This window comes from Malus domestica, chromosome 13, assembly GCF_042453785.1.
Source record: "Malus domestica chromosome 13, GDT2T_hap1".
Taxonomy (NCBI): domain Eukaryota; kingdom Viridiplantae; phylum Streptophyta; class Magnoliopsida; order Rosales; family Rosaceae; genus Malus; species Malus domestica.
The window spans coordinates 178,717-191,183 of NC_091673.1; the positions used below are offsets into that span (position 1 = coordinate 178,717).

General features: G+C 36.9%; 3 protein-coding genes across 5 annotated transcripts; 1 reads left to right on the forward strand and 2 right to left on the reverse strand.

The window, feature by feature from the left end:
* Nucleotides 1–72: 72 nt before the first annotated feature.
* Nucleotides 73–1,235, forward strand: LOC103430592 (GEM-like protein 4). The gene is made up of 2 exons (XM_008368738.4): nucleotides 73–473; nucleotides 610–1,235. The coding sequence occupies exons 1-2, from the start codon at nucleotides 209–211 to the stop codon at nucleotides 1,080–1,082; spliced, it is 738 nt and encodes a 245-aa protein (XP_008366960.1). The 5' UTR covers nucleotides 73–208; the 3' UTR covers nucleotides 1,083–1,235.
* Nucleotides 1,236–1,356: 121 nt separating this feature from the next.
* LOC103430591 (uncharacterized) lies at nucleotides 1,357–3,572 on the reverse strand. 2 transcript variants are annotated; one of them, XM_008368736.4, is made up of 2 exons: nucleotides 2,951–3,572; nucleotides 1,357–2,587 (listed from the first exon to the last, which is right to left on the reverse strand). In XM_008368736.4, exons 1-2 carry the CDS (start codon nucleotides 3,312–3,314, stop codon nucleotides 1,653–1,655), a joined length of 1,299 nt encoding a protein of 432 aa, XP_008366958.2. In that variant the 5' UTR covers nucleotides 3,315–3,572; the 3' UTR covers nucleotides 1,357–1,652. The 2 variants fall into 2 exon arrangements, with proteins under 2 accessions (XP_008366958.2, XP_008366959.2); XM_008368737.4 differs by having other exon boundaries at nucleotides 1,357–2,578; nucleotides 2,951–3,534.
* Nucleotides 3,573–3,947: 375 nt separating this feature from the next.
* On the reverse strand, nucleotides 3,948–7,926 carry LOC103430590 (uncharacterized). Of its 2 annotated transcripts, none has more exons than XM_008368734.4 (6): nucleotides 7,739–7,926; nucleotides 7,399–7,608; nucleotides 5,535–6,414; nucleotides 5,328–5,433; nucleotides 4,705–4,913; nucleotides 3,948–4,461 (listed from the first exon to the last, which is right to left on the reverse strand). In XM_008368734.4, exons 3-6 carry the CDS (start codon nucleotides 6,278–6,280, stop codon nucleotides 4,191–4,193), a joined length of 1,332 nt encoding a protein of 443 aa, XP_008366956.2. In that variant the 5' UTR covers nucleotides 6,281–6,414; nucleotides 7,399–7,608; nucleotides 7,739–7,926; the 3' UTR covers nucleotides 3,948–4,190. The 2 variants fall into 2 exon arrangements, with proteins under 2 accessions (XP_008366956.2, XP_070667092.1); XM_070810991.1 differs by lacking the exon at nucleotides 7,739–7,926 and adding an exon at nucleotides 6,680–6,846 and having other exon boundaries at nucleotides 7,399–7,512.
* Between the last annotated feature and the right edge of the window lie 4,541 nt (nucleotides 7,927–12,467).

The following is a 12,467-nucleotide window of genomic DNA, read 5'->3' on the forward strand; positions in this document are numbered from 1 at the left end:
ATGCAACCAAAAGTTAGATTCACCCCCACCCGCCTATTACCATCTTCCATCCCTTTATATACCTAACATAACGCTCACACAACCACAAGAATCACCAATTAAGCATCCATCCATCTCCTCATCACTTGTTCTTCTTCTTCTTCTTCTTCTTCTTCTTCTAATTAACTTGCAGCCAATCCTAGCAGATACTTACTAATCATAATCAAATATGAAGGCCTCACGTCAAGGACAAGTTATCGGAATTCCAATGAACTCGGCAGCAGCCGCCGCAGCTGCGTATTCGTTTAAGAGTGCAGATCATACTGCTGCTATCCAATATCATCATAACATTCCAGCAGCGGCTCCTAATGATCGTGAAATCACTACTGGATCTTCAAAGCTCATCGGACAAAGCAGAGTGCATTCAGTGCTTAACAGGATGAACAAGCTTACCAAGAAGGCTGACAGTTTTGCCCATGGAGTCAAAGAACACGGTAAGCAGCACGGACGACGACTTATTCAATTTCACTAAATCACTTTATTGCAGCTCGCTGTGCATGTATACTAATCCAGAAATTAAGATAAGTTTGAGTTACATAATAGTTTACTTAATTTGATTCAATTGTGCAGTGAGACTGGGGTCCAAGATCACAGAGACGGTGAAGTGGAAGCTGAGGCTGGGGGCTAAAATTGTGAAAGTAGGAGGGACGTTAGAGAAGGTGTTTAAGCATGCATTCAGCGTCAACGCAGGAGAGAGGCTGCTCAAGGCATCCCAGTGTTATCTGTCGACCACGGCGGGTCCTATGGCAGGCCTCCTCTTCATCTCGACGGACAAGATTGCGTTTTGCAGCGAGAGATCGATCAAACTGCCATCGTCAGATTCAGAGGGACAACAGCTGGTAAGAAGAGTCCACTACAAGGTGGTGATCCCAGTGAACAAGATCAACAGGGTCAACCAGAGCGAGAACGTGAAGAAGCCGTCGCAAAAGTACGTAGAAATAGTTACTGTGGATGACTTTGACTTCTGGTTTATGGGGTTCTTGAATTACCAGAAAACTTTGAAATATCTCCAGCAGGCTATTAATATTCCATCTCAAGCTTAATTAAGTAAGTACATGTGATCAAGTTGTGAGTAATTATGCACATTAAGCTAGGAGTACTGGAAGACGTGGAGGAGGAGCTCAATACCATTAATTTACGGACAATGTGTATATATTTCTTTTTTATTAATGAGAAAATTCTCTTTTCTTTGAAAACCACGTGGCTCTTCATGTTATTTACAATCACCGGTTTCGCAATGCACAATTAGTAATTCTTAAGCATAACTCGCACTCTTTCTACTGAAAGTCCATAGTAACACAACATGATCACACATCCTAATTTGTAAATAATTTCTATTTACCTGCTTGATAACAAGTAACATGAGTTTCATATGGCTTATAAATCCAGTCTAAGTAGTAACAAGTGACCACATAATTTATTCCACTCACCAAGTACATGATTTTAATATTCTGACTTCCGACTCAAGGAAGGAAGGAATTTAACACACAACACAACAAACCAGCAAACCAGCATTTCATTTATCCAGTACGGAGAAGAGAGGCAGAGGCTAGCTCAAAACCAGCCTCACCAGTCATCATTCAAGCTTTCCAACAGATTAATTAAACTCCCCCTCACAAATTTTGACCTGCTGTGGCTGACCGTGTCCACTCACAAAGTAACACCTCAGGCTCAGCTAAACTCCCTGTGAAGTTCACTTTACAACGTTCAGGAAACCGCAATCCCCCTTCTTCACAACCTGCCTTTGTAATGTATGGGCACGACCTTACATCCAGATATTCCAAAGTCTCACATTTGTCCAAAACCATGGCTATACCTGCCACCGTTACTTTTGGGCAATTACTCACCTTTAAAAACTTCAAACCCAACTCAGTGTCACCTCGACCATTTAAACCCTGAAAGGCGACATCGGTCACCTCCTCACAGCACCCAATGTTGAGAACCTCCAAGTTTCTGCACTGAGCAAGGATACAGCACAATGAAGAGTCTGAGATATTTAAACACCAATCCATCCGTAGGTTCTTGAGATTACTCTTACAAGAAACAGCCAGCAATTTTATAGATGCATCTGAAATGTCCCGGCAGCCACCAATGACTAGAGTTTCAAGATTTTTGCAGAATCTGGCCAACGACAATACAGACTCGTCACTGATTTTGTAGCAATCCAACAACTTCAGCGTCTTCAGAGAAGATGAGCATGCCATGGAGACACTGGAAACTCCACTATCTCCAATATTGCTGCATTTGTTGATATCTAAAACTTTGATCTGTTGGCATCCATTTACAAGATCAGTAAGTCCAGCGTCAGTTATGTTGGTGCAACCTTGGAGCCCCAACTCTTCCAAATGGTAACAATTCTTTGAAAGGGCTCGCAATAACCCATCAGTAACAAATCTGCAGCCAGCAAGATAAAGGCCCCGAAGGTCTGGGCAGCCCTGGGCAACAGCTGATAATCCTTTGTCTGTTAACTTTCTGCAATATGACACATCTAGGGACTGTAGTGATGGAAGACCAGAGCCAATGAAAATGACACCGGCATCTGAAATTCCTGTAAAAGAAAGAAATAAGTGATACATGAACCAGGTCTATTGTGTTCAATACAAAAGACAACGAGCACACGCATTTCAAAAAGTTTTTCTGATTTCCATTGTGCAGTCTAATAAGAATGTCACAGTATGCAGTATGCAGATGGAAAATATGCGCCTCCAATACAAATATCCCACAATCTAAGGTACGTGCAGCTCTGTTAAAGGCAATAAAAACCCACATAAAAGTAGAGAAAGATCCCTCATCGGCATTTAGTTTGTAACAATTAGTCACCTAATCTACTGCCATAAACCCATGAAACAAGCAGATATCCAATATTCAAACAAATTCAAATAAACAGTGTCTGAAATTGAAAAAAGAAAACCTTTGCAGTTGTGCAGATTGAGGAGTCTCAAGCACTTAAACCCATCAGCAATAACACGCAGATCAGAGTCGGTGACACCGGGATAGAAGGACCTGGAAATGGACTGAGAGAGGTCGAGGTCCAGGACCCTGTAGAACCTGGCAGCCATTTTGCGAAGCATGTGAGGCCCCGCACGTGCGGAGAGCCTCTTCCTCTCCGTGCTCTGCAAGTGAAGCCACCGCTTGCAGACCAACCCGAACACCTCCTTGTCCCTCTGGCTCTCCAGCTTCGCTAGCACCGACCGGAGCTCGTCGTCCGTCAACGCCTCGTTGATACATACCATTATTGTTATTGACGGGGAATCGGTTGATGATGAAGAAGCCATTGATATTTGATATTGAAGGAGGAAACCCTAACCCTGACCCCAATTGAGATTATACATTTGGGGAGGGCTCAATCAGGATTAGGATTAGGGTTGAGACTTGAGACTTGAGACTCGAGAGAGAAAGATGAGAGAGATTCAAAGGGGTAGCCTACTAGCCAGGGGCTCGGGTGTCATTCTACATAATATTGTCTCCCTGTTTCTGGTTTGCTCCACTTCTACTCTTGACATTGTGTCAACTATAAGTTACAAATTTGCATTATTTTCAGAATATAAATTTGAACTCTTTTTTTTATATATAAAGTTGCTTTATTTCAGAATATAAATTTGAAAAAAATTATATAAAATGGGTGGTTGTAGGCTTGTAAGTTGTAGCCTATCATATGGATACCAACTCCGAATAAAAAAATGAGTCAAATTATTATTTGTTCACCTCTGCTCCGACTGGAAAGAGGTATACAGTCACCAGGGTTGGTCCAAGTCATGAGCCAACGTGGAATGGTGGATTACAATTAAAATAGATACACGGATCGACTCTCTTTAGTGCAGTAAAAAGAGTCCAACTACAAGTTATGCTATAGGTAATGTTTTGATGTCCCCCCGTTTCAATGCGTATCAAAAGATCAAAACTGCAAATGGGTACAACTAACATCATCATTCATCCTTTGGTAAAACTTGACAGTTGATCGATGAGAATAATCTGTTTGTATATATTGTCTGTAGCATGTGATGTGAAAACAAACAGCGGAAAATGGATATCCTGTGTTGCATTCAACCACCTCTACACAAATGAATTAATTGGATATGCTGTGTAAATTTAACCACAAGTAACAGAAAGAATTTTAGAATCATCTTCGGTGACTCCATGGTTTCGATCAATCAATGCGACTGTTTGCAACAAGGAAGCACGCAGTCCTCCAGAAACCCGGTTAGCTCACAAGTGTACAGTTTTGGGTCGTTTCTGAAATGATCAACGTGTGGCGTCGACACAAAGTTGCAAGCCCTAACCTCATGTCCCGCCCTCTTTTGCTCCTTTATGAATGATTCCACTGACCCTGCAGGAATCACCCTGTCTGCAGAGCTGTAGATATACAATTGCGGACAACTTGGTTGGCGCGCTGACAATAGGCTTAACACATCAGAAAGCCTCCTGCAATCCCAACAATAAGATTCATATTACTTTCCATACAAGGAGAGAACAACTCTTGCCAATACTAATTTGACATTTGCTTTGACAATGGTTCTTCCAGGATTATATAACACAGGTGAGCCGTGATGTGAATGAATTCAAGCATAAACGGAAATTTGTAGCATGGGAAGGTGCATGAAGATTCACATCCACCTCGGATAATTCTATGAAAATAAAAGGGCAAGGAAGAATAAGATAGGCTACCTGTTCACTGTAGGAAATTTCAAAACCACCCCAAAGAACTTCTCCAAGACTACTAGCAATGCTGCTTCGGTTACTGCAGGTTTGGGTGCCACTACTTCATTATTGCTGCCAACCAAAGCATCCATCCCTGACTCATTTGAGTCCATTGTTCCTTTTGCTGCTACACTACGCTTTTTCAGAAAGGCTGCAGAGAAACCAGAAGCCCAGACCTGCACAAGGGCAAGAATTAGATAGCACACTCATCCAAACACAAATCATCTAAAATTCTAAGAAAAAACCTGGAACCCAGAAAAAACTAAAAAAACAGATCATTTGCATAACAAACCCAAACAGCTGTCTGAATGAGCCACACAAAACTCAGAAACCAATACGTTTTCTTTGGATATTCCTACAACATTTGGGCAAGGTGGTAGTGATAGGCTCTGCTGCTACAACTATATTGAGCAAAATGAAGTATTATATTGGTCAAATTCATAGAAACATGATCCACACTCTAAAAAATGACAGCAACAGGTTATGTCTGGTGCCAAATGGAGTATGTGTAGATAACTTTTTATCTTTTAAATATGATCAGTAGATAACTTCTGCTCTTTCCCAGTTACAGAACTGCAACTATCCTTTACCTGGGGGTCAGGTGCTGCAACAGGTGCAGAATCCACAACGCAGCCCCGAATCCTGCCCATTAGAGAAGGATCGTGCTTCTGGAACTGCTCCAAAATTACCCCATACCTGTAAGATGCAGCAAACCAGGAAATGGTTACACAGGAGAACGGGGAAATCGCACATGGAGTTTATATAAGAAAAAGAATATAAGTAGGGACTGGACTCACGTTAACCATCCAGTATTGCTAAAAGTATGGAACACCATGTTCTTTCCATGTTCCTCTTCTAACCAATCAGCCAAATGGCTCACAAGCGAGTCGATGTGCTCTTCAACTTTCCCGCCAGGTTGGTATTTGAGAATGTCAGACATGGGCAAAGTAAATGTAATAGCATGATATCCCCTGGAAGTATACCACTCGGCATACTTCTTGAGATGTTTTTGCTTTGCTCCCAACCATCCTAGCAAAACCACCACAGTCCTGAACTTTGCTGATGAGCAATCAGAACCGCCTGAAACATCTATGGCATTCGGTTCAGGTAAATGCCATCTGTACGAGACCTCAGATGGGGAGGTAGATGATATATCATGGTTATACGAAGCTGGCTTTCGTGCTTTAACCAGGTCTGCGGACTGATACAGATTAAGAAGAAGAGGTGAAGATGCAACCGATGAATATAGCTGCTTGGGAACAAAATTGCAGCCCGTGTTAGGAATTGGGAAGTTAATGTTGGGCACAGGTACTGGAATTCTAGAGACAAAGGACAAGTTTGCGAGCTTAGAAACCGAAATATGTGAAACCCAGGATGAGTTCCAATCTTGCAAGGAGGTGATGTGTGATAAACCCGACGTAGAACAAGCGTCATTGGATCGGTAAGACGGCAATTTATCAGAGATGTCAGCAGAAACCGAGGCAACAGCAACGGCAGCAGCCGCAACGAGAGGTCGTTGAACCATTCCAGACAAGGAAGCCATATTGTTGGTAAGGGCGCCCAAAATATCTCATGCGAATATCAAGCAACCACCATTCAACATATGAAAAGGAAATGACAAGCAAGCCAAGCGACCAGATTTCCCAGAAAGCCAACAATTTCAAGCACGGGAATCACCTGCAGAGAAAATGAATGAATGGAAATATGACGATAAATACAAACCACCAAGAAGAATAGTCAAGCACCAACAAATAAGGAATTGGGATTGTATCAAATTGGAATAAGGAATTCAAACGACGAAAGAAATAATAAAAATTGGAATCGGAATTTATAGGCGCATGAAAAACACGCAAGAATTAGAATTTAATAGTGGATAGAAAACCGAAAAGTGGGTTGGTTTGGGGAGCGCATATTCGTTGATTGTCAAAAGAAATATTCTCACCGCGTTGCTTGGACTTGTAAGTTTCTAACAAAAACTAAATCGGGCTGTCAATGTCGTTTGACAGACAGCCCGATTATCACCACCACGCGCACCCGACACCGACCAACCAATAGCAATTTGCAAGAACCCTCCTCCTTGCCTGATCCTTCCTTTCTTCGTTTTCTTCCCTGGAGATTACCAAAGCTTTCCTGGATTCTGATGTTTGTCTTTGTTTCCAAATAAAAATCCAAGCTGGCGGTTTAAACACAAGGTCCAGTAGAAAAATGCCACGTTTATAATAAAAAGAAAAGAAAAGTTTAGAAGTTTGGAGATAGTGATGGGCTGATAGGGTCAGTGGGGAAAGGCAGGAGCTTCCGGCAACCTAGGACCGCGAGCTCATTGGCAATTTGGCAGAGCAGAGAAAAAGACCGTTTTGCCCAATGGCCTTTTTCGTGTTTTTAAGAAATTTTCCTATTTCTTCGTTTGGAAATAAAAGTTCTTACAAATCGTGAATGACGATTTTGATATTAAATTAAGCTGTTAATTATGTGGTTTAATTGAATTCTATCTTCTTTTAACGTAAAAATATCGATGTATTCAATAAAACAAATAAACGAAAAAAAAAATCCTATATCTAAATGCGATGATTTAGAATTCAATTTAATTTAATTCGATGACGAAAATAAATATTGTGAGAATGAATAAACAATTTTCAGAGAAAAGGTTGAGAGGAGGCTGACCTGACTGAAGAAATTAAACCAAGGAAGAGAAGGAGGTGGTGAATGGCGAACGGCGAGGCCCCTCCCTCCCCTCCTCTTCCCTTCCGCCTCTTTTCCTTATCTCTCTCTCTCTGTTGCTGCAGTGCGGGCTTGCCTTTTCTCTTTCTCCTCTGTTGGTCCCCCCGCGCCTCTTTTGCTTTTTCTGTTGCTTGCGGTGCGGTGCGGGATTACCTTTTAGTTATATTAATCAATTAGACCCCAAAAAGATAAATCAATTTAGGATTGTTTATTTATAACTATAAGGAATTTATTTATGTGCTTAAATTAAGCTAGATATTTTCTATATTTTATATTTTCATACCTGAAAATTTATGAAATTCAAGACATGGGAATTACCAACAGCAGCAATGCGCGGACTGTAGCTTCCTAGTTAGTCTGCTTGACTGTGGTAAAAAACAAAGTAAAATTCTCCAGGACCTTATCGATCCGAAATTAATAAATAATCATGACTTACCACCATTTATCTATTTTTTAAGGAGAAAAACAAAATATGAGAACTATCAAAAGAGTTTTTGCTTATTTGATATTTATGGGCACTTGCACTTGCACAATCAAATATTTGGGATAAGAGGATATTCGTGGAGAATATTCCCACTAACGAAGCAAAAGGGTCCGGAGACTTGGAGAGGAGGCAATCAATATTTTCCATACTGTTTACATAATAATTTGTTTCTTTTATTTCTTATGCGGATAATATAATCATTATATTAGAAAACAAGAAGCACATTTTGATGTTTCAAGGCTTCACAAAAAAAAAATTGGACTGAAAAGCCCCTTAAACAAAAAAAAAAGAACTGACCAAATTTGATACATGAAAACACACAAGGGCAATTTTGTAAAAAAAATATAAATCTAAAATTCATTTTATTAGAAGCAAAAAATAAAAATAAAATAAAATAAAAAAGGGGAAGACGTGTATTAAATCTCACTAGAAAAGGGGGCCAATAACCCCACTCCTCCTCCATTTTAGGAGAGAGATTATTATCCCATATAAATGTATAAAAATTTTAAAATTTTATTTTATTGGGAAAAAATGAAAAGAAAAAAACAACAAATAAAAAAGGACAGATACTTCAAATCAAGAAAAAAATAGTTTGAGCACCTAATAAATTGTAGGATCACATTCAAATTGCAATAATTTCCTTAACTCCCGTGCAAAATATTTCATAAAACTAAAAAATTTAACTTTCTTGACCAAAATTGTGAGTTATAACTCATGTTTTCCAATTGATTTTGAGAATTTTAGCAAGATTCATTTTAAGCCAAAATGCGAGCCACTCTAGTTGCACCGCATGTTTACTTTAATTAATTTAGGACATTCCAAATATTTTCGGCACATATAAATATATTTTGAGTCACCCTAATAGTTTATACTTATTTTTCGATTTTTCAACATTAAAAATAAATAAAAACTAGTTTTGGGCCCTAATCATTTGTAGGATCACATTCAAATGTCTTGCAACATTTTTCTTAATTCCCACGCAAAATATTTCCTAAAACTAAAAATTTCATTTTTTTTACAACAACTATGAGTAACTCACGTTTTCCAATCGATTTTGTGACTTTATACAAGATTTATTATCAGCCAAAGTTCGAGTTATTCTAATCGCATAATGTTTACTAAAGATAATTTAGGATAAATATTTTCAACACGTAAAAATATATTTGGGGGCCCTTTATTAGTTTATATTAATTTTTCTATTTTAAATTTTTTTAAATCAAGAAAAAATAGTTTAAGGACCTAATAAATTGTAGGATCACATTCAAATGAATTGCAATAATTTCCTTAACTCCCACGCAAAATATTTCATAAAACTAAAAATTTTAATTTTTTTGACCAAAACTGTGTGTTATAACCCACGTTTTCCAATTGATTTTGATAATTTTTACAAGATTCATTTTAAGCCAAAATGCGAGTCATTCTAGTCACACCGCATGTTTCATAAAATTAATTTAGGACATTCCTAATATGTACGACACATAAAAATATATTTTGAGCCCCTTAATAATTCATAATTATTTTTCTATTTTTCAACTTTAAAAATCAATAAGAAATAGTTTTGGGACCTAATAATTGGTATGATCACATTCAAATATCCTGCAACATTTTTCTTAACTCCCACGCAAAATATTTCCTAAAACAAAAAATTTCAATTTTTTTACAAAAACTGTGAGTTAAAACTCATGTTTTCCAATCGATTTTGTGACTTTATATAAGATTCATAATAAGCCAAAGTTCAAGTTATTCTAGTCTCATAATGTTTACTAAAGATAATTTAGGATATTCCACATATTTTCAACACGTAAAAATATATTTTGGGGCCCTCTATTAGTTTATATTTGTTTTTCTATTTTAAACCTTTAAAAATCAAGAAAAATTAGTTTCAGGACCTAATAAATGGTAGGATCGCATTCAAATGTATTGCAACATTTTACTTAACTCCCGTGCAAAATATTTCTTAAGACTAAAAATTTCAATTTTTTGACAAAAATTGTGAGTTATAACCCATGTTTTCCAATTGATTTTGAGAATTTTTACAAGATTCATTTTAAACCAAAATGCGAGTCACTCTAGTCGCAATGCATGTTTGTTAAATTTTAGGACATTCCAAATATTTTAGACACATAAAAATATATTTTGTGTGCCCCTAATAGTTTATACTTATTTTTCTATTTTTCAACATTAACAATCTATAAAAAATTGTTTTGGGACCTAATAATTGGTAGGATCAATTCAAATTTCTTGCAACATTTTTCTTAATTCCCATGCAAAATATTTCCTAAAACTAAAAATTTCAATTTTTTTACAAAAACTATGAGTTATAACTCATGTTTTCCAATTGATTTTGTGACTTTATACAAGATTCATTATAAGCCAAAGTTCGAGTGATTCTAGTCGCATAATGTTTACTAAAGATAATTTAGGATATTCCACATATTTTCGACACATAAAAATATATTATGGGGCCCTCTATTAGTTTATATTAATTTTTCTATTTTAAACCTTTAAAAATCAAGAAAAAATAATTTCAAGACCTAATAAATGGTTGGATCACATTCAAATGTCATGCAACAATTTCCTTAACTCCTGTGCAAAATATTTCGTAAAACTAAATTTTTTATTTTTTGACCAAAATTGTGAGTCCACGTTTTCCAATTGATTTTAAGAATCTTTACAAGATTCATTTTAAGCCAAAATGCGAGTCACTATAGTTGGTCTAAAATATCCATAATATCCCGATATTTCCATCGAAATTTCCATGTTTTTGGACTACCGATATTTCCGATATCATCGATATTTTAGACCTTGCTAAGTCACTCATGTATCTTACCATGCAATGTATAAAGTGTAAAATATTGTACTAATTCATTATATATAAATGATTATGGTGTGTTTAAACTTCTTTCATTAATTACTACATATTTTCTACACTCACAATATTTGCCAGCTCGCTATATAATCAACTTAAATTTGTTATATCTATAATGCAATGCATTTCCTTCCAATTTTTTGTGATAAACTAATAGATAATTGACTAAATAAACATCCTGCAAAGTTTCAATAAAAATTTCCAAATTTTTCTTATAATTTCCATGGTTTTTATTCAATTTTTATCGATATCGATAATATCTCGATATTTCCATCCAAATTTCTGTGTTTTTGGATAACCGATATTTCCGATATCATCGATATTTTATACCTTTTGCACTACATGCTTACTAAACTTAATTTAGGACATTGCAAATATTTTCGACACATAAAATTATTTTTTGTGACCCCCTAATAGTTTATATTTATTTTTCAAGTTAAAAATCAATAAAAAATAGTTCCGGGACCAAATAATTGGTACAATCACATTCAAATGTCTTGCAACATTTTTCTTAACTCCCATGCAAAGTATTTCCTAAAACTAAAATTTCAATTTTTTACAAAAAATGTGTGTTACAACCCACATTTTTCAATTGATTTTGAGAATTTTTACAAGATTCATTTTAAGTCAAAATGCGAGTCATTCTAGTCGCACCGCATGTTTCATAAAATTAATTTAGGAATTTCCTAATATGTATGACAAATAACAATATATTTTGAGCCCCTTAATAATTCATATTTATTTTCTTATTTTTCAACTTTTAAAATCAATAAGAAATAGTTTTGGGACCTAATAATTGGTAGGATCACATTCAAATGTCTTGCAACATTTTTCTTAAACGCAAAATATTTCCTAAAACTAAAAATTTCAATTTTTTACAAAACTGTGAGTTATAACTTATAACCCATTGTAGACATCGAAATTTCGGTAAATAAATGTTGATCGATAAATCAAAGTGTCAACGCTCATGTATTACATAAATTTTACACGCAGCGTGTGACTCAACGAAAATTGAAATGAGTTGGAAAAGTCATCAAATAGGACACGTGTCAACACCTGGCAGAAACGACTTATTTCATCTGGGATATTATATTCAAAATTAGGCCTTGGAAAATTCTATAAATACAAGCCCATTTCATTCATTTTGGGGAACCAATTCATATTACACCTTGAAGCTCTGAAGCTCTGAAACTCCGAAGCTCTCAAGCATCCACGTTCCCGAAGAATCAAGAAAGTGTTCTTCGTTCTTCGTTCATCGTTCTTCCAAGATCAAGCCTCGACGGCCCTTGGATCAACAATCATCCACCTTCAAGATCAAGCCCTGACGGCCCTTGAAGAAAGCGTTCTTCGTTCTTCGTTCATCGTTCTTCCAAGATCAAGCCCCAACGGCCCTTTGGATCAACAATCATCCACCAATTCAAGATCAAGCCCCGACGACCCTTGAAGAAAGCACCATCGTTCATCATCCGTTCATCCAAGATCAAGCCCCAACGGCCCTTTGGATCAACAGCGTCGACAAATCCACACATCCAACCGTTCTTCAAGATCAAGCCCAAAAGCCCTTGAAGATCCGTTCATCACTGTTCTTCAAGATCAAGCCCAAAAGCCCTTGGAGATCCGTTCATCACTGTTCTTCAAAGATCAAGCCCAAAAGCCCCT